Raw genomic sequence first — 20741 nt, 5'->3', positions numbered from 1 at the left:
GAGCAGCCTGATTTCTGGAGCAGGTAGCAAGCAGCCTGTGTTTCCTCAGCTTCCAGGGGCGGATTTTTTTAGGAATCTTTCTTCTGACTGAGAACAGAACACATACTAAGCTCTCACGAGATATTTAACACTGCCAGACCCCCCCTCAACCCCATCACCTTCCCCCTCCAACTATTTTTCACCGGTATCCCTTCCAACAGCCTTATTTAAGGCCATAAAGTTCATTCCTACTTTTTCTTGCACACACAGGATGAGCCTGTCCTTGCCCACCCTCAAACAAAATGAAAGGAAAGGGGGGGGAAAGAAAATCTATTTCAAAGAGATTCTTTATTTAAACACCTGCTTTTTTTTTTCTCTTTTCTTTTTTTTTTTTGGAAGTCTTCAACACAGGCACGCACACACCCACAGACAAACGGGATACAAACAACTTTGGCATTATAACTTTTGAATATTTGTTACAAAACTATTTCTCATTTATTTTTTTTTTCTTTAAAAAAAGTATCTCAAATAAAGGCATTTTAAAGGAGTAAAAATACAAGTCGAGATCCCAACCTCCGAAAATAATAAATAGCACGTTCATAGCGAGGTCCTTTTTTTTTTTTTTTCTTCCTTTCTGGTTAAATTTGCTTTTAAAAAAAAAACAAAAACAAAAACAAAAACAAAAAAACCAAACATAACAGGGGCTCCATACAACGGAGCCAACAAGAAGAGTTTGTTGTTTGTTTTTTTTTTGGAGAGAGGGGGAATAGTTTTAGGGAAGTCACCAGGGTCTCCAGACGGATTCACTGCGCTCTCCGATGGGACTCCCAGCCTGGGACGCTGGACCAATGCTGCCCCCAAATGATGTCAAGCCCTGCACGGGGGATGCCGAGGGGGTGGCACCGGCATTCCCTGAGCCGCTGCCCGCGGACACCGGGACGTTGGCGTTGGCATAGAGGGGAATAACCGGTCCGGAGCTGGGAGGAAAAGCCGGATTCGGGATGAGGAAAGCGAACTGGCCGTCGGTGGCTGGGACGAGCTGGAAGCCCCCGTAGACCTTGGGGGACAGGGCTTCGGCGGGGTTGAGCTTGCAGGGCACGGGCACGGCTCCAGCTGCGGCGGGAGGCAGCTGGACGTGCAGGGGCTGCTGCGCCAGATGTGCGGGCTGGGCGGCGGGCGGGGGCGGCGGCGGAGGAGGGGGGTAGTTCATGGCCACGATCTGGCCCAGGCACGCCGAGAGGTGGCTGAGCAGGCGGGTGCGCACGTCGGTGTTCACCCCTTCGCAGGTGGACAGGAACCGGGTCACCTCGTTCATGCACTCGTTGAATCCAGCCCGGTACTTGCCGAGGACGGTGGGGTCGGCGCTGAGCGCGGCTGGGAGGGGGCGGGAGGGGCGGAAGGTCAGTGGAAGGTCCGGAGCACCGGTCTCGGTACCCTGCAGCCCGGTCCCCTGTCCCCAGCGCCCGGTCAACTATCCCCTAATGTGGAGCCCGGTTCCAGGTCCTCTGCCTTCAGCCCTCGGTCCGGAGCTCCTTCCCTGCTCCCCAGTCCTCGTTGTAGAGACCGAGCTCTAGTCCTCGGTCCCCAGCGTTTGGTCTGGAGCCGGTTCCCGATCCCCTGTCTCCGATCCGGAACCCCATCCCCGCTCCCCTGTCACGTGTCCCCTGCGCGGAGTGCCCTCCCCGGTCCTCTGTCCCCAGCTCCCGCTGTGGAACCCGGTCCCTAGTTCTCTGTCCCCAGCTCCCGGTCCGGAACCCGGTTCCCAGTCCTCTGTCCTCGGTCCATATCTCCATGCCCAGTCTCCTGCCCCAGCTCCCGGTCCGGAGCCCGGTTCCTAGTCCTGTGTCCCCTGTCCCCGGAGCGGGGCAGCCACTCACCCGTCATCTGCGCCCGCTGCAGGTTCCGCAGGTGCTTGACAGTCATCTCCAGGATGTCCGCCTTCTCCAGCTTGGAGTGCCGGGAGCTCTGCGGGACGACAGCGGCTCCATCAGGGGCTGCCCGCAGCCGGACAGACCCCCGACCCCGCATCCCCCCGCACTCTCGGCCCTCACTTACATCCTTCTTGAGCGCGTCCAGGATGAGCGTCTTCAGCTGCCCCAGGCTCTCATTGATGCGCGCCCGGCGCCGCTTCTCCATGATGGGCTTGGACGACTGCACGGGGGGAGAGAGCGCGCATCCATTCAGCGACCGCCCCGCACAACCCCGCATCCCCCCAGCCCGCCTCATCCCGTCACCGACCTCAGCACGGCCGCGGGCTTGCCGCCATCCAGCTCCGCCGCCAGCGTTGCTGCGCCCCGACCGGCACCCTCCTCCTCCTCCTCCTCCTCCATTTACCTTCCGGTGCTCGCTGGCGCTCCGCGGCTTGTCCGGCGTGTGGCTGGCGCTGGCGGGCGCGCCCGCGATGGGCGAGGCGGTGGGTTTCTCCATGCCCGTGTCGGCGGGCATGGCTCGAGGGGCTCGGTGGTGGCGGGTGCGGGTCGCGGGCCGGGCGCGTGCGGCGGGTGCGGGGCCGGTTCCGTGCGCGGCGCCCGCCCCGCGCCCCCCGTTTTATAGCGGCGGCGGCGGCGGCGGCCGCGGGGCCCGGCCCGTGCGAACCCGCCGCCGCGGCCGTTCCCACACTCGGCGCCGCCCAATCAGCGCCCGGCCCGCCGCGCCGCTCGCGCTCCCATTGGGCGCCGCGCCCGCGCCGCGCCCCGCCCACACCCCCCCGCGCCCCGCCCCGCGCCCCGCCCCGCCTCCTCCGCGCTCCTCTCCTCCCACGTGGGGGGCAGACGCGAGGGCGGGGCTGCCTCACACCACCAGCGCCCCCCCCCTTCTCCCCGGCCGCCGCCGCCGCGCTGTCACCCACTGAGGTCTCGCCGCCCGCCCGCCCGCCCGCCCGCCCGCCTCTTCCTCCTCCTCCTCCTCCTCCGCGCGGGTGTCACACGGGAGGGCCGCCCGGCGGCTGGCGCGGCACGCGAGCGGGCGGCCAATGGGCGGGGGGTGCGGCCGGGCCCGGCGGGCGCTCTGCGCTCCCATTGGCTGCCGGGCGCGCCGCCTGTCAATCAAAGGAGGCGGCGGCGCGCGCGCTCCCCCCCCGTTTCCCCCCTCCCTCTCCCCCCCCCTTCCCTTCTCCCATTCCCCCCCCCTTTCCCTCTTTTTTTTTTTTTTTATTTTTTTTTTCCCCGTTTTCCCGGCGGAGCACGTGCCGGAGCGCTCCCGGCTCCATGGGAAAACCCCGCCCCGCCGCCGCCCCGGCAGCGCGGCCCGCACCCGCCCGCCCGCCCCGCCGCCCCGGGCGCGCTGCCTTCCTTCCCCTCCGCACTGGGAAGCCCCCGCTTCCCGCCCCACCAAATCCCGGGGGATGCGGAGAAAGGGAGGCGAGGAGGGGGGAAGCGGGGGGTGTTCGCAGCCCCCGCGGCGTGGGAAGCTGGGAGCAAACGGGGGCAGGAAGGGGGGGCAGAGCTCCACGCGCCTTCTCCCCCCCCCCGGGGGAACCCTTGCGATGCTTCAAACCCCCCGGTGCAGCCGGTCAAGGAGGGTCGGGACCCCCCTGGAGTCTTGGGGGACACCCCCCGCCCCTCCACCCCCCGTGGCATTCCCGCTCTTCCCGCCGGGCGTGCTGCCTGCCTTCCCTCTCCGAACCGGGGAGCCCCCGTTTCCCCCCTTTTCCCTGCATCCCCCTGGAGCAAAACCCGGATGGGGGACGGGGGTCAGGGGGGTGTGCGCAGCCCCCGCGGCGTGGGAAGCTGGAAGCAAACGGGGGGGGGCAGAGCCCACAGCGCCTTCTACCCCCCCCCTCCCCGGGGAACCCTTGCGATGCTTCAGTGCCCCGCGACCACCCCCATTTTAGCCAGTCGGGAAGGGTCAGATCCCCTTGGAGTTGTGAGGGACCCCCCCTCCTGTCACCCCTCATGGTGTGACACCCCCTTCCCAAGCCCTGTGGATGCACCAAGGGCACCCGGCAGTTTGTCCCCCCCCGGCAGAAGGGGGGGGGGGGGCTTGGCAGTGAGTTGACCCCCCCCCCCCGCAAGGGGACTGTCTGCCTCTTGCCTAAATTCCCTTGCTTTTTGTCATCAAGGTTAATTAAAACAGGGCTCTGTGCCCACCGTCAGAGCGTGACACCAGGCACGCGATGTCACCGCGGTGGAAGTGCCAAATCTTCCACCTTTTCCATGTGCAGATGGACCCTGGGGCTCCCAGGTGCTCCCACAGGCAGGTACAGAGTGTCTCAAAGCCTGGGGGGGGCTTTGGGGGTCACGGTGCCCACCCACAGCCCCTCCAGGGTCGGGGAGCTCCCCTGGCACAGCACATCCTGCTCCCGTGTCCAAAGAATTCCCTTTAACGTGGAACTGCCATCGTTAAGCAGCCCCCGAGCTCTTGGCTAATTTCACAACCTGCCTCTTTAAAGACCTTTTCAGGGAATGCAGCATATGTGTTAAACCTCGGTGCTGCAGGCTTTAATCTTTTAATAATCATAAATTGGGAATTAGCTTTCCATAGGCCAACAGATGAAATTCGGGGTGATATCTTGAAAAGCATTACGTCCTTTTTTTTTTTTTTTTCTTTCCCCTTTTCTTACCCGCTCTGAAGGATAAAAGAGTCACCTGATAAAATTTTGAAAACTCTCATGAAATCAGGTTTGATTCTCCTCTGAAAACCAAGGGCAACACGGCTTAGTTTGTGGGAATTCTTTTGGAGGAGAATGTAACCACACACTGCATTTAATCCCTATTGTTGGCCCGGCTCCTGCTTTGCTTTTAATTTGCCCCAATGAATCATTCTCCGTTTGCCTTCACTGCTCCTGCAGTAATTTGGGCATTCCCTGGCCACTGCTGGGATGTGGAGACGGTCCCACACCTGAGTGGTGGCAGCTTGAGTCCCTGCTGAACGCTCCAGGGTCTTTGGAAAAAGCCTTTCCTGGTCCGAAAGCACAAGTGCAGCGAGTTTGGTGGGCTCAGCCTGGGACAGGGGCAATTCCAGGGGGCTGGAAGGGCCCCAGAGGGCCAAAGAGAAGGGAGGAAAAGGGAGGGAGGAAGGGTAGAAAGGAGGGAGGGAGGGAGGAAGGAAGGGAGGAAGGGTGGAAAGGAGGGAAGGAGGAAGGAAGGGAGAGAGAGAAGGAGGAAGGAAGGGAGAGAGAGAAGGAGGAAGGAAGAGAGGAAGGAAGGAAGGATAAAAGACAGAAAAAAAAAAAGATAGATGGGGAAAAAAAGATGGTTGAAAAAGGAAATAAACCCACTTGGAGATCTTTCCCTTCTCCTCCCTGCTCAGCTCCCGGGCCTTTCATCTCCGGCGCAATTTCAGGTGGTTTTGCCACATCCAGGCTGCCAAATGCACACAAGGCAGACGTACTGTAGGAAACAGCATCATCTTCCCGCAGACATCAAAGGCTCCAGGAGAATACATTTATTTCAGGCTCCTTTCCCTCTCTCACACTAAGGCACACGTGACCGCAGAAACAGCAATTCTGGGCTGAATGATGATTTTTGGGTTTGTGGGAGGTGTGTTGTTTTTCTGGGTGAGCACCACCGGTGCAGCCCCATTCCTCTGCAAAAAAAGGGCAGGTTGCCTCGCTGGGGAATAATAAATGTTGGCTTTATAAGTGTCATTGGGAAGGTTCAGGGATCTGTTTCCTTATGAGACCAATAAAATGCAGAACAACAGCCCTTTGTGCAGCCTCCCCTTAAAAATAAGGGAGACTGTAAAAGCGCTGTGAGGAAATAACTAATAACAAAAAATAATGTCCCTCCTTTGACAGTTAATTCTGAATGCATTAATTACATAATTACAGTGGGGAAAAAAATAACATCAATCAAGCAAGTTTTTCAACAGAATCTACATCAAATATTGCAATTCCCAGGCTGGGAGCAGTGATTACTGACTGTGCTCCTCTCCAGAGAGAATTCCATGTGATAACTTGGGAGAATTTTTGTCATTCTAAACCTCTGACATAACACCCAGCCCCTCTCCTCCAGTTTCACGTGTCTTCAGGTTTCAAAGCTCAGAGAAATCAGGGGAAAGACTCTCATTCCCTTAAGTAATTTCAGATTAAGCCAGGATTCTGTTTTACTCCAGGACTGGGGTTTTGGACATGTGTTGCTTTACTCTGAGCCTCATTCCCACCTGAGCCCCCCATTTAAGGTCTGTCTTGGCCAGAGGATGCCAAGTCCCTGGGAATTTTGGCTTCCTGCAGGGTGTCAGAGAAATGTGGGGTGTTGGGAAATCAGAGTGGAGGGTGGTGCTGAGCAGAGGGTGGGCAGAGTCTTCCTCACAAAGGCTTTTCTCCTTATAAGCAGCTTTTCTCCATCTCAGCTCATGTGCATCTATTTTACCTCCTATTTTATCATCAGTGTGGTTCACCAGCAAGGTCCACAGGAGACACCAAAGAAAAAAGTGGCACGACTGGTGAATCCTGGAATTCAGCTGGAATTGCAGCTGGAATTGCATCCACTCGCTTGCATTTATCCCAGTGCATTTATTCACTTGCATTTGTTCCATTGCAACTGGAACTGCATTTATTCACGTGGATTCCCTCCTGCTCTCATGCAATGACTCACTTGTGGTTAGCACTACCCTGGCTTGGGATAATTTGGGTTTTACAGCCTGTGCCACCATCAACCTGTCCTGAATCCGCGCTGGGAAAGTGAAAGCCTTTAAACTGTCTCTGGATGGGAGACCTGGGATTTTCCTTCTTAAGGCTTATGTGAAAAGTCCCTGTGATTCCTCTCTGGGCATGGCCTATATATTTAATCTTGATCCCTTAAAAAAAAACCCCATCACGTTCATACATGTTGTGTTTTTTTAAATAAAAACAGCTTAAAGGCTCTTTCCGCCTGAAGACCGGCAACGTGAGACAGGTTATTAACCCTAATATTGGTGTTTGATTAGATGAGGGTGAACAGAAGAGGACAAACTGCTGGTGGCAGTCCCCACTTGTCCTTGCCCAGCCCGGATACTCACTGGATGCCCGGCTCTCTTTGATCCCTAAACCCAATTTTATTACAGCCGGGCTTCTAAAAAATTTGGAAGCCCCGACTCAAAAGCTTTGCAGCTGGGGTGAAAAGGCTCATAAAAGGCCCCGGGGTCCCAGGGGGCTGAATGGGGGTTTTGTCTCCTTCCCGGGGCTGGCTGCCTGTGCCCCTGGCCGTGCCTTGTTCCCCCGGCGCTGTTTGTTCTGGGTATTGTTGGGCAGACAGCTGTGGCTGTTCAGCCACTCCAGCGCCTGTTTGCCCAGGGATTGGGCTGTAATCCCTCCTGGATTTCCCTCGGCTTGATCCCATGCAATCATTCCCCCACCACCACCCCCCCCCCCCTCGCCATACATCACTTTGGATAGTGTGTCAAAGGGAATGCTGAAGGAGAAATTAAGACATTAAGGCCCTGGCAGATTGCGAGGAGGTTCTTTAGCAGACGATAATGTGTAACAAATTACAGTACAGCCCTTCTGCCCCGAGCATCCTTTTCAAACCTCGCTCGGCCTCTTTTGTCCCTTAGAGCTTACAGCTCTAATCAGCTGAAATTAATTATCAGGGTCATATGACTGGCAAAATCCCCCAAACAAGCCCAGGGCCAGAAAGGAGTTGGGGGAAACACGGAGCAGCTTTTGTGAGTTGTGACTCCATGCGACCCCCGGCCCATCTCTGCTGTGCTCTGCTCCTCCCCATCCCTCCAAAGCCAGTTACAAGCACTTCTGACAGCACCAGATCAGGGAGAAACCACAGGCTCAGGCTTCAGCACTGCCATCTCCCCGTTACCCACAGAGTCTGTGGCCAGATGCCTTCGCAAAGCTCTGGAGCTGAGGTCGCATCTCATGAGCAAAAGGCTCTTTCATCTTCCATTTCAATTGGATATTAGGAAAAAAATTTTCATGAAAAGGAGATTGTCAAGCATTGGAACAATCTGCATAGGGCAGTGGTGGAGTCACCATCCCTGGAAGTGTTCAAAACACCGTGTCACTTGAGGATGTGGTTTAATGGTGAACAAGGTGGTGGTGTGGGGTTTGACGGTTGGACTTGATCTTTATGGTCTTTTCCAACCCTAACAATTCCATGATTCCACCATTCTATGATTCTATAGCCGTGCCTTGAGGCATGCAAAAGGCTTCCCTCATTCCTCCATGTGCTTGGTTTCAGCACTGCCATCTCCCTGTTACCCACAGAGTCTGTGCCCAGGTGTCTTCACAGAGCTCTGGAGTTGAGGCCGCATCTCATGAGCAAAAGGCTCTTCCATCTTCCACTTGGATTAGATATTAGGAAAAAATTGGAAAGGGTTGTCAAGCATTGGAACAGTCTGCATGGGGCAGTGGTGGAGTCACCATTCCTGGAAGTGTCCAAAAAAACATGTGGATGTGGCACTCGAGGACGTGGTGAACAGGGCTCACCTGTTGCTTGATGGTTGGACTTGACCTTTATGGTCTTTTCCAACCTTAACAATTCCATGATTGCATGATTCTACAACTCTATAGCCGTGCCTTGAGGTGTGCCAAGGGCTCCTCTCGTTCCTCCACGTGCTTGGTTTCACGCTGTCTGAATTCCAGGCGCTTCCAGACTGGGCACGTTCCCTACGTCCGGCACGCGCTGCCCGCTGGGGCGGCACCGTCTGGTCACTCACGGAGCACAGGGAGAGCAAACCCCGGAGCCATCGGGCCTCTCTCAGCTGAAGGCAAAGATATTTCTAAGAAAATTACTGTCTGAGCACTAACAAGCTCTTATTCATCTCTCCCACTGCTACTGAGGACATCGTTTCTCGGGAGCTGCGAAACTGGCTGCGGGAACGCCGCAGGAATTTTTGCAACGTTAAGAAATGCAGATTTTTTTTTTTATTATTATTTTTATTTTTTTTAAAATTTTTTCTTCCCCGAGGCCTCTTTTTTTTTTTTTTTTTTTTTTTTTTTTTAACTAGGAAGCAAATGGGGTTTAATTTCTTTTCTCCCCTCCCTTCCTCCTTCCCCGCCCTTGGAAATCCGAGCGAAAGAAAATTGCAACCGCGTAGACAAAAACCCCTTTCTGAAGACGTCGCCCCGGTTTTGTCTCTCCGTGCTGAGAGCCTCCGTTGAGCCGCCGCCGCAGAATAGACCAGCTGATTGAGACAGATGTTCTCTTCTTTAGCAAGTGCCAACACTTTGCCCAAACACATATTTGCTGACTTACCCTTCGCTGGAAAACATCTTGAAAAGGCGGCGGAGATAAAAAGCGAGGGAACGGAGCGGCGTTGTGTCCAGATTTAACACAGCCCAGTGCTCCATTCTCTAACCCCAGTCCTGGTTGAAGAGGTCCCTTTCACTGGGTCCTGTTCATTTGTTGATAGATAATAGGGGCTGAGTTGCTGCAATCCATGTGCAGAAAGCAGAAAATAGAGTCAATTACATCTGTATTAGGTGGCCTTGGGGAGAAAATCTCCTTACATGCCTTCCACTGATACTGTTCTTAATTATATTGGCTGAGTTGCTGCCTATGTTAAATCCGAGCACAACTTGGAGCTGGTCTAAATATAGAGCCTAAAATATCTCCTGGGAAGGTGGTGCTGGTGGTGGTGGTGACGTAACTTTCCAGCAGGGCTTTGAATTAGGCTTTTTAATTTGCCCACAATGAGCAGCTCAAAGCGAGGTGGGGCAGTGATGCCACCACCCCCTTTCTGTGCCCGGGGAGCCTGACCCTGCACAGCCCCTTTGCTGCCCAGGAGGTGACATGGCAGGAGCCAGGGCAGGAGGGATGGCACAGCTTCCCAAGGGATTGAGCCTCTCCTAGGTGAGGTCCTGCTGGTCCACTCCTTCACTCCTTGGGTGGGTGCTGCCATCTCCCAGAGTTTGGAAGAGTACACCCATTTACTGGGGGTAGGGGAATGATGCATACACCTTTCCCAAGGGACTTAGGAGCATAGACAACACATGAAAACCCCTTTTTTCCTCAATTTTTTTTTAATGCAGAATGGGTAAACTCCATCATCCTCTGCCATCCAAACACCCAAGACCAACATCCACAGCATTTCACAAGCCCCTTTCCTTTCGGTTTCCCTTAATCTTATTAAGTGTCTGTTCCCATACCTGGAGGAAAGGAAGGGGAAAAAAAAAAAAAAAGCCATCAATTATATTTGCTTTGCCTTTGAAAAGATTTGTCATTTTGCCATCTGTAGGCAAGCATGCTCTGCAACAATAGGTTTTGTTTGACTTCTCTGGTAAAAAGGTCCCTCGTTTTTTTTCCCTTGGCCCCGTCCACAGCTTGCTTTCCCCCCGCCTCATTCTTTTCAGTGGGCCTGTTGATGAGCTTGGCCTAATCAGATTAACTCAACCCAGACACAGCAGTGGCAGTTTATTCTCTTTTAAAAGGACTCCACGGTTTCCTACAAACTTTTTGTAAACTCTTCATCTCCGGCTAAACTCTTTTGTAAGCTGTATCCAATGGACTCTTTGAGAGACCCACACTCCCCGTCAATGAAGACCTGTTAGAATGGGTCACTAATCCAAAAGAGGGGAGAAATGCCTTTAAAGCCGTGCACTGATGCATTGGGAACCCTGACTAGGACCTGCAGAAAGGGGGAATTGGATTCCCAAAGAGCTGGAACATCTAATTTGATTCCTAAAATAAATATTTTGAAAAAGTCCGTCTTGTTTACAAGGCTAATGAAATAAGCTGTTTTCCTCTGGAGTTCCCCAGGTACTAGGACACACTTTGGTGTCTGTCCTTTACCCAGCCCACCCTTCCCCTCAAACAACCCCACAAGGAGCTCAGAAGAATCACAGAAAACAAAGCAACACCTTCTTGGTTGGTTTCCACAGCTCCGAGTGTTCACCTCGCTTTTCTTTTGTCAGGCACCAGGAAAAGATCAGTCTGGGACCTTCACACACCAGAATCCCTGATCCAGATCACAGAATCACAGAGCCACAGAATCACTGAGGTTGGAAAAGAACTCCAAAACCATCGAGTCCACCCTGGGCCCCATCCCCACCTCGTCCCCCAGCCCAGAGCACTGAGTGCCACGGCCAGGCCTTCCTTGGGCACCTCCAGGGGTGGGGACTCCAAACCTCCCTGGGCAGCCCCTGACAACATTTAACAACTTTCCTGTGAAGAAATTCCTTCTGATGTCCAGCCTGAACCTCCCTTAGAGCAGCCTGAGGCTGTGTCATCTCATCCTTATTTTAGGGTGGGAGGCTCCTCGCTGCTCCGAGAGGTGTTTGGTGATGCTGCTGAGTCCTGGAACAACCTGATTTAGTGGAAGGTGTCCCTGCCCGTGGCAGGGGGAGTGGAATGAGATGAGCTCTAAGGCCTCTTCCAACCCAAACCATTATAGGATTCCATGAATTCTCACTCTCCATTTCTCTACTTGTAAAAAAAACAACCATATAGGCACCAGGTTTCAACATCTAGAGACCCTCCTGTCAGCACCAGGCCAGACCTTTTCCTTCCAGGAAGATTTCCACTTCCGTAGATGTTATGACCTTGTGACTGGCATGTCTGAACAACTTCATTGTGGGGAGGATTTCATGGCATTCAGTGGAAGTTTCCACTTCTTTAGAGTTGCACAGAGAAGATTAACGTTGTGACTTCATCCCCCCCGCCATTGTCACCGCGACTTGGAGTCATTTCGCGGCTTTGATAAAACTTGCCCCAGTCAAAAATAAGCAAAAGAAGATCCCCACGAGGGACACAATGAGCAAAACAACTCCCTGAAAAATACCCCATTGTCTCCCGGGGAGAAGGCCGTCATTTTTCATGGTATCAGCTTTATATTAAAAATTCAATGGAATGGCAAAGAAGAGTTGTCTTCGTCGGGTGGGAGAGGCAGGACACCCAGCCTGGCACACCTCCCACTGCCTGCAGAGCAGTGACAGCCACAGTCCCTCCCTAGCTCATGGGTTTAGGACACATTTGCTCCTCCAAGCATCACACACAGAGTGTTGTCTCTCATGTATCTTTGTCTCTCCGTGGTTTGAACCTGAATGCTCCAGACTTCCTCTGGACAGGAAAAATACTGACTTTTGTTCCAGTTTCCGCCTGTTGTTCTTACTGAAGGCATTGTGCCTGGAGTGAAACCTGTTTGGAAATGAAGGGAGAAGGACTGAGCCCAGGATTTGGATTTTGAAGGAAGTGGAACTCAAATGAATCATTCTTAAGCCTAACTTGACGTGGCTGGGTGCTCTAGGGAACGGTGTGTGAGGCGTGGGGGGGAAGGAAAATGGACACATGGAGACACAAGTAGCCAAAATCCCAGCACAGTTTAACCCATGAGACCCCCAGAAACTGCCAGTGGAGTGGTGACATTAACCCAGCACAGTGTTCACCACTAAACCGTGTCCCCAAGGGCCACATCCACAGGGTTTCTCAGCACTTCCAGGGATGGTGGTTCCACCACAGCCCTGAACAGCCTGTTCCAGTGCCTGACCAAGATTTCTGTGAAGAAATTTTTCCTACTGACTTGTTTGTGGGTAGAAATTCATTCTGGGTCCTGGTGGCTGCAGCTGGTCAACCCAGAGGGTCTGTGGGCTCCCCAGAGGCTCTGTGGGCTCCCCACAGGGTGAGATGTGGTCTTGGGCTCCAGGCACCCAGCAGGTCTCACCCCCCCACTAATCCAAACCCTTGTTCTCACCCCCCTTGAGTTTTAATGACAGGAAATCTTTTGTTAAAAAAAAAAAGGGAAAGAAAGGGAAATTGGGGCCTGTCTGGCTTGGGAGAGTCAGGATTTGTTCCTACCTTATTATATGCTAATTGGGATTTTAACAAAGACTGTCCCATCACAAGCAGGTGGCCAGTGACAACGTGCCCGGGACTGAAGAGCAAGTCTTGCCATAAGGAGAGTCCGGGAGCGCGCTGGGAGCCAGCAATTCCTGTCTGATCTCTGCCTGCCCGTCTGGCACCCCATGAATAATTAATAAATTAATGATACACCTCGCTGCTGCACGTTAAATGGGCTGGCAGCCTGGAGCTCAACCTGCTGCCCTGCAAAAACCTGGCAGAGAGCTTGGGTCTGGTATGTGGGGCCGGGATGGGGCGTTCCGTGTGGAATGGGGTGTTCCATGTGGAAGGGCACAGGGAGCCCTGAGGGTTTGGGGGAACCCCTTGCCTGCAAAGGGGTTAAACCCTGTTAGTGTGATCTGGCTGCAGAGTTGGGACCTGGATGCATTGAAACCACCACGGTCCTTGAGGAATTTGCAGAGGTGGGATGCTGGGCTGCACCCTGTGGAGATGCTCCCATCCATGAGAGGCTCTGCCAGAGGAGCAGTTCTCCTCCTGTGGCTTTCCTGGGATTGTAATCCCTCTGCAGGGAAGCCACTGGTCTGACAGCAACCAAATTTGGGCCAGAGGACTCCTAATAGAGGGTTGGTCAGGCTTTTCCCTTTGGTTTGCCAAGCTCAGTCAGGAGTTACTGCACTCCCTCACGGCGCTTTTTCAGGTCTTATTCAGGAAAATCTAAAAGACCAGCCAATGATCCAAAAGAGCTGACACTAGAAAATTATTGCACGTGAGAAAGAGAGAACTTGGGTAAGGCTGCAAACTCAGGCACATGACATTTTAGAAATGCTGCTCCAGCCTGTGCTGGCAGCCCCATCCCAGCACCGTGGAGCGTGACGGTGTCTTTAACACCACGATCACGAGCCATGGATCTGTGGGAGCCCCAGCTCGTCTTGTGCACGGGTTTGGTTGATGTTTGCCAAGCCCCTGGCTCACATACAGAGGGAGCTGGAAGGTAAATCCAACAAGAGCACACGGGGAGAAGAAGGGAGATCTCCTGCAGGCTGTTCCATCCCCTCTGAGTTTGCTGCAGGCATCTCCCTTTCCCTGCAAAAGCAGACGCCTGGCACGGAAAATTTCAGCTCAGGCACCTGAGGTCTGGCAGAGTTACAAGCAACAAAACCCCAGGTCTTATAATAGGATGCTTCAAGCAATCCCTGGAGCCAGCAGTGCTCCAAGCACCTGCTGTGATCTCCCAGCACCACACCGTGGGCTCAGCACCCCGGCGGGTGAGAAGCCACACGCAGCTCATGGAAAAAGGGAGCTCAGAGGGCTGCTCCTGCGAGAGGCAGCACGTTTAACTCCATGCAAGCGGGGTGGCATTTGAAATTCAAGCCAGGCTGGAGGGGTTTGCAGCGGCTGTGGAGCCTCACCAGAGGCATGTGCTGCGCTGGGAAGCCTCTGCCCGGGGTGGTGTGAAATCCTCCATCCTCTCCCAACGTGCCAGGCATATAAACACCACGTTCCCTTGGTCCCTGCAGAAGCCGCTGCATGGCAGGGGGAGAAGGTTTAATGAAAAATTTAAAGGCCGGCGTCTTAAAATAAATTCCAATCCTGGCTGAAATTTCACAGCGGCTGCTAAATGTCTCTCGCTCCAAGACTTGTGTGCGGGAAGCGAAACAATTGCTCCCTTCCAAAGAGGGGGGGGAGAAAAAAAATGGGCCTTGTTCCCTCGCTGGGGCTGGTGAGACACGAAGCCAGCTCCACCAGAGAGGGGTGGGAGGTGATGGATGTAATTAAAAGCCCAGAGGGAGGGAGGGAGGGAGGGAGAGAGGGAAGAACAATAAATGGACGCAGCTTATCTTGCGGCTGAAAGCTGATCTTCATGGACATGTAACATATGGTATTTTCAATAATGGATAAACAGTTTAAAGGGGACCTGCAAATGTTGTCTTTTAATGAGCTAGCAGCAGGGTTAGGAGCTGAATACCCTCAGCTCACCTTTTATCTTGCTCCCAGGTCCCTCCAGTCGTGGCCGGCCGGGCCCCCGCTGGGCTCTGAAGCCCCAGCACACACTATGTCATGTCACAGCTGCCACCGACCCAGCCCGGTGGGGTCGAGGGGGTGAATATAATTACCCAAGCTGGATTTTGGCCAGGACAGCAGGGCCAGTTCCCTTACTCTTGCAAAAAAACTGCCGTGGGATCTTTAATTACCACCTCAGGGTCAAGACCCTTGGTTTTTACCGGCGCGTTTCGTCTCTCAGACAGCGTTTCTGGCAGCCCAGGGGCCCTCCAGCAGCCACAGCGTTCGCTTCAGAGCGCTGGGTTTGGGCCTATTTTTCAGGTGCTGCCTCTGGAAAATATATGGAATTAGCAAATGAGAGTTATCTCACGGGCAGGGATCAGGCTCGGGGCTTCAGGTGTCTGCTTTGCTGATCCACAGAGGAGACAAGTGGGGAGCAAACGTCTTGAAACAGCCTTTACTTCTGCACCCAAGTTCTCCAAGAGCAGGACCAAAGGTCTGTGGGCGCAAAGGAAATTCTTGTGCTGGGAAAAAAAGCTGCATGTGGAGCTGAACCTGGTGCCTGCCTTCACTGGGCACCATGTGATGTGCCCAGACAAAAATGGGGAAGGCTTGAAGAGGCAAGTGGAGGTCTTGGCTCCACTTACACCTTGTGAGCTTAAGCAGAGCTCAGGGAACTTGGAGGCACTTGGGAGAGACACGTCCAGCCCTGCAAGTGCTTTGCCATTGATGGGATTTAATTTAAACTCCAGGTTCATTTATTTTCCGTCCCCTGGGAAATAGCCAGCGGAAGCAATGCCCATCCAGCATAATCCTTGAAAGCAGGGTTAGGTGGTGGCCATGTGGAAGGGAATTAGGAAAGTTTCCCTCTGTGGCTTTCCCTCCTTTCCCACAGGCAGCCTGGGAAAGGGAGATCCCAGCCAAATCCTCGCTGTCTGCACAGCGAAGCAAGGGGAGGATCAAGCTTATTTTCCTTGGAATTGCAAACAGAAGGACAACTTGTGGATTTAACCTCAGAGTCCAGATGGGAAGGGTGGTGCCAGGGGGCACTGGGTGCTGTATGGGCAGTGGGGAGGTGAAACTGGACAACAGCACATGTGGGTTTGGACACTCTCCATGCCCAGCACTGACAGGTCTGGCCTCTCTGAGGAAATGTATGTTTTAATCAGCTGGGGTAGGGTCAAGCCAGCAAACTGGGAGGATGCAGTGCCCAGTTTCTCTCCAGTGCCTCCCAGCATGCTTCCAGAGGGTTAAACCAAATCCACTTCTGAGGCTAAGCTTTCAGCTGGCACAAATCTGTGCAGATCCTTCAAAGCTCCGGTGCTTTATATCAGCTCAGGCTACGGGCACCATGCTCTCTTTTCATGCTGTAATCTCTGCATATGCTTATGCTTGGAATTATCTTCTTCATCCTTTGACATCCCCTGATGCCCACCAAAAGCTCACTCTGGCCCCAGCTTCATGTTTTAGTCTTTGCTGGACCAGCCTCGAGCATGACCCTTGTCTGATGTTCCTTGGGAAAGGAAAAGTGAACTGGAGCTCATCCCACGTGGAGATAAGGCTGGAGAGCTCTTGAGACTGAGCCTGACTAACCCTAGAGCTGAACAGATCTCACATTCCCACAGTCCAAGCTCCCTTGAAGCCAGAGCCGGGCTCCTCCCGAAACCCCCCGTCTCCGTCCTTCAGACCTTTCCCGTCTTTCAGGCAAAGCCCTGGGAGTCTGGGGCATTTTAAGCTAACTGAAAATATACATGTGTTTGGGGAGCCATCTCCTTTTGTACCAGCTCATTAGGGGAAATAAATGGCCCCTGACCATCTGTCATCTTTGTGCAGGTACCTGGCAGAGAGGGGTGGGAAAAAGGTGCGGAGGATCCTTAATCCGCTCAGGCTCCGGCAAAGTGAACGATGCTTCCCACAATATAATTACAGCAGTCCTGCTGGAAAAGTGACAGACCTAGTGAGTGGAAATAGATGAATGTAATTAAAATCCCAGGGAGAGAGAGAGATGGAGACACAGGCACAGAAGAGCAGCGGAGGGAGGAAGAGCGGTGGAGGGCGAGGAGCTGGATAACAGGGAGGCGGCGAGGCTGCAGGGTGGGGACCGTGTGCTGATTTAATTAGGGAGGAAAAAAGGGTGGAAACTTGTTATTGATAAATTCTTGTATTTTCCTCTCTTTTCCTCGCCTTTAAAAAAAAAGAAATCGTGTATTTCAAGCCGGAAGGACGAGTATAACCAGCCGGTCTGACCTGATAAACGAAGCCAGCCCCAGAGGGCTTTGCATCCAGACATGGGATTTTACCCTCTGCATCTTCGTGCCACTGCCTGTGGAATAAGGACTTCTGTGCTCCGAGCAGCCCTGGTTCAAGAGGCTACTGCTATCAGGTGATGAGCTGCAAGAAGTCTGCAGGAGACACCTCCCAAATTCTTCCAGTGGCATGTGGGTGAGGAGAGGCTGGGGTCAGGCCTGAGAGCAAAGTGCCTGGGAACCTGGGGCAGGAATTTCTCAGCAGAAGGCAGCTTGGCTGGAATTGGCCCCACGTGAAGCAGAAATCCAGCCACTTTTGGAAGGATTCTGACAGCTTTAGACCTTCTCTTCCCACACTGCCCCGTGTCTCTCCTCTCCCTTTGGCAACCTGAGGGTGGCTCTTCCCCTTGCTCTTGGTCCAGTTGTTACCACACTCCCTACCCTGCTTTACTGGGCAGGAGCTGGCCATCCTCTCACCCTTAGGAAACCAAAAGTCACCTTGACCTGCCTTGCAGGCAGGCTGGCTTCAGCCTTTAACATCCAGGGATGTTAAAGGAAGGGAGCTGCAAAAGCCAAGGCAAACTTTAAAAAGCTGCCTCAGCTCTGCAAGTGACTGTCCAGAGTCAGAAATCTCAGGAAACATGGTTTTGTGGGATCCTTTTAAAGCTGTCACACAAACCCCACAACCCCAGGACCCCAAAAATCTGCTGCAAAGCTTGGTGTGTCCTTTGCAGAGGTGTGTGTGCTCTGCAGCAGCTCTCTGGAACACTGTGACTGGATCCACCAGCGCTGGTTTTTCTCTCCCTTTTTTCCTCTTTAAAATGCCCTTTTTTTTTTTTTTCTTCCTGCCACCTCTTTGATGTCTTTTAATTACCTTTCCCCTCCTCCACAGCCCCCTTTAGAGAGCTCTGAATAGGTGGGCGAGGTTAATTTATTGGCTTTGCTATGGATGAGGCTGGGTGTTGAACAGCCTCTTCCTTGAGTGAATCTTCAGGGAAATAATGGGATAACAGGGACCAGGGCTGTTTTCCTGGCCCTCTTATTGCTCTGCACAGCCTTGGAGCTGGGATAAGATGCTCCAAGGAGGAGGATAAACCAGCTGGCACGGAGCATCCTGCTCCCACCACGGCGTCTCCCAACCACCCCTCAGTTTGATTTCAGAGCTGAGGCAAAACTGGACTCCACGTAGGGAGGGAGGGAAAGGGGAGGGGGTTTGTGTCCTCATCTCGAGGAGATCTTTACCACCCCATGGCTTGGCACAGATCAGCCCTGGGATTAGCAGCTCCCCAGTCTCAGCACAAGCGTTTTGTCCCTCTGTTGGGATCAGCCTCTCTCCAGAGAGAAGCACTTTGTCCCCATCCCCCTCCCTCACCCTCCCCTCACTGGGGATGGATGGGAAATTTGAGGAATGTTCAGATTTTACTCATTAGCCCAACCTCCTGCTGGCCCTGGTTTAAAACAACCTGCAGGGGCTTCCCTTGATCGGTGATGTATGAGTGGCAGCGATGGGGCAAGCCAGACATTGAGCCTGGCTGGAGTCGGGCTGCCTCCCATTTCCCTGCTAACTTGTCTTCTGTGACTGGACATAATTTAGTCTAATTGTCTTCATGTGGGTTTCTTTCATCATGGCCACAATCCCGTTTTGCCAGCGGCTCACAAGGACATTTCAGTGGGGTCGGGCTGGTCCATCTCTGCTGCTTCTTTCTCTTCCAGCCTCCCAGGGCTCTCAGAAGGAGAAAGGAGGTGCTTTGCAGAGAGCTCAGCAGCCAAGAGATCAGGGAGGGGAGAGGGACCTTGTTGGTGTAGATCCCTCAGCTGATCCAGCTCCCATCCCGCTCTGAGGGAGCAGAGAGGGAAACCCAACTCTCCCTTTTGCCTTTGCAACTGCAAACGTGCAAATCCCAAGCCAGAAGGATGAGAAACTGCTCTTAGTGTCCATCCATCCTTGCTGCTGCTGGAGAAAGTGAGCTGGAGCCCTCTGCTCCCTGTCGGCACAGAGTGGCTGTGCCAAGCCATGGAATTATAGAATCATGGAATGGTTTGGGATGGAAGGCGCCTTAAAGATCATCTCATTCCAACTCCCTGCCATGGGCAGGGACACCTTCCACTAGCCCAGGTTGCTCCAAGCCCTGTCCAACCTGGCCTTGAAAGTTCTCCCTTTGCTCTCCAGCAACAGCAAGTCCTGCTGTGGTTGTCCTGGGAACCTCTGGAGCCCAGGTTGGACCTTCAGTCCCAGCAATTATCAGAGCTCTCGGAGTTTTGTGTTGCAAATTCAGGGTTGCCCAGAAGCCCATGCCCTGCAGAGCTGAGGCTCAGCCATGGCTCCAGGCAGGTGGAGCACGGAGTTGTGCTGCATTCCAGCAAGGATCTCCACAGCAGCCGCCCTCACTGGTGCTCCTGGAGCATCCCACAGCTGGGCACCGGAGCCACACACATCCTTCTGCCACCTGCAAAGTGCCTGGAGTGAGCTGAAGGTGCTTCCCCCCCATCCCAGGGACTGCAGCAGCCTGGGAAAACGAGCCACGTGCTGGGATGTCCGGGCTGCCTGCAGCCTCCATCCGCCTTGGGAGGGACCGTGCAGCCACCCAGCCGGAATTATCCTGCCCTTTTGTGCGAGATGTTTGGGTTTGGGGTTTTGTTGTTGTTGTTGTTGTTGTTAGGGCTTGTCCCTTTGGTTTTCTTGGAAGCACGTCCCTGGATTTCTTTTTTATTATTTATTTTTTTTGACGGGAAGAAGCTGGCGTTTCATGAAAGCTTCTCTTCCCCTCGTTATTTAACGTTAAAGCACTTCAATTAGTTTCATTTGATTTACTTTGATGCTTTTGTTCCCGGAGGTTTCCAGGCACACAGGGGCTGCTCCACCTCTCCGTGGCTGCCCCACTTTGATCTCGGCAGTGCTGCTAAGGGGCCTCCTGCCACTCCCCGGGCGCTGGGACAGAGGCATCCAGGCACAGCATCCCTGGCACCGCCGGCGCTGCGGCGCTGGCTGCTCCGCTTCCCCCCGGGCCTGTCGTCACCCCCATCTGTTCCAAAACCAATATTGACTCGGGAGAGCGGGGGGAGCCTCCCGCCAGGCTGTTTTAATCAAAGCTTTCCCCCCAGCAAATGAAGTTTTTACAAGAAGGTCTCCAGGTGCTGCGGGCTCGGGGGAGGAGGACACAATGGCCGTGCCCGCGGGGGATCGCTGCTATGGCAAAGAGGGGGAGCCGGAGGGGCCGGGAGCCCCGGGGAACTCCGAGGGTTAGGCGGGGATCGACGGCAGCCAGACAGCGGTTTGAAACGCGGAGCCAAAGCATTTAACATTGGCGAACCAATTAAGGAGGGGAGAGGGCGGCGGGGAGGGGAGGTCGAGGCGTTTTTCGGCAGGGAAAATTCGTTCTCATGGGAATGCTGCGGGCAGAGCCCTCTCTGCGTGGCGGATGCCCTGGACCAGAGCTCCCCAGCGTCCCCACAAAGCCTTCCCTTTCCCATTCCCACTCCCTGAAGCTTCCCAACGCCGTCGGTGGTTTCTCCTGGCCGAGGGTGAGCAGCAAGGGTTGGGTCTCCAGAGACTTGCCATAATGACTTGTAGGAGAAGCATTAATACAACATTGGGAGTGACCATGAACTCAAACCAGTTGGCTCCAAGGGTCAGAGGAGAGGGAAGAGTGGGAAAATATGGGAAAAGCCCTTCTGCCTTTGCTCGAGCATCATGCCAGTGACTGCTCTCTTGTCCAAGGTCTCCAGAATGGTTGTAGCTGTGTCAGGGCTGGAATAGGGAGCAAATTGGGTAGACAACATAAACACAGTGAGAGATGTGTTGCCATATTGACTTGGAAGCAGGAGTGGCCAGGAAAACCACCTGGGT

The 20741-nt window shown here is 53.9% G+C and overlaps 1 protein-coding gene across 2 annotated transcripts; it reads right to left on the bottom strand.

Annotated features, from left to right (window-relative positions):
* Positions 1-308: 308 nt before the first annotated feature.
* HES4 (hes family bHLH transcription factor 4) lies at positions 309-2506 on the bottom strand. Of its 2 annotated transcripts, none has more exons than XM_064678467.1 (4): positions 2218-2506; positions 2035-2130; positions 1857-1944; positions 309-1353 (listed from the first exon to the last, which is right to left on the bottom strand). In XM_064678467.1, exons 1-4 carry the CDS (start codon positions 2422-2424, stop codon positions 761-763), a joined length of 984 nt encoding a protein of 327 aa, XP_064534537.1. In that variant the 5' UTR covers positions 2425-2506; the 3' UTR covers positions 309-760. The 2 variants fall into 2 exon arrangements, with proteins under 2 accessions (XP_064534537.1, XP_064534538.1); XM_064678468.1 differs by having other exon boundaries at positions 2314-2505.
* Positions 2507-20741: the final 18235 nt, after the last annotated feature.

Source organism: Pseudopipra pipra, chromosome 22, assembly GCF_036250125.1.
Source record: "Pseudopipra pipra isolate bDixPip1 chromosome 22, bDixPip1.hap1, whole genome shotgun sequence".
NCBI classification, from domain to species: Eukaryota; Metazoa; Chordata; class Aves; order Passeriformes; family Pipridae; genus Pseudopipra; species Pseudopipra pipra.
Note: the sequence above shows the minus strand (reverse complement) of the source record. Positions and strands in the feature narration are given on the sequence as shown.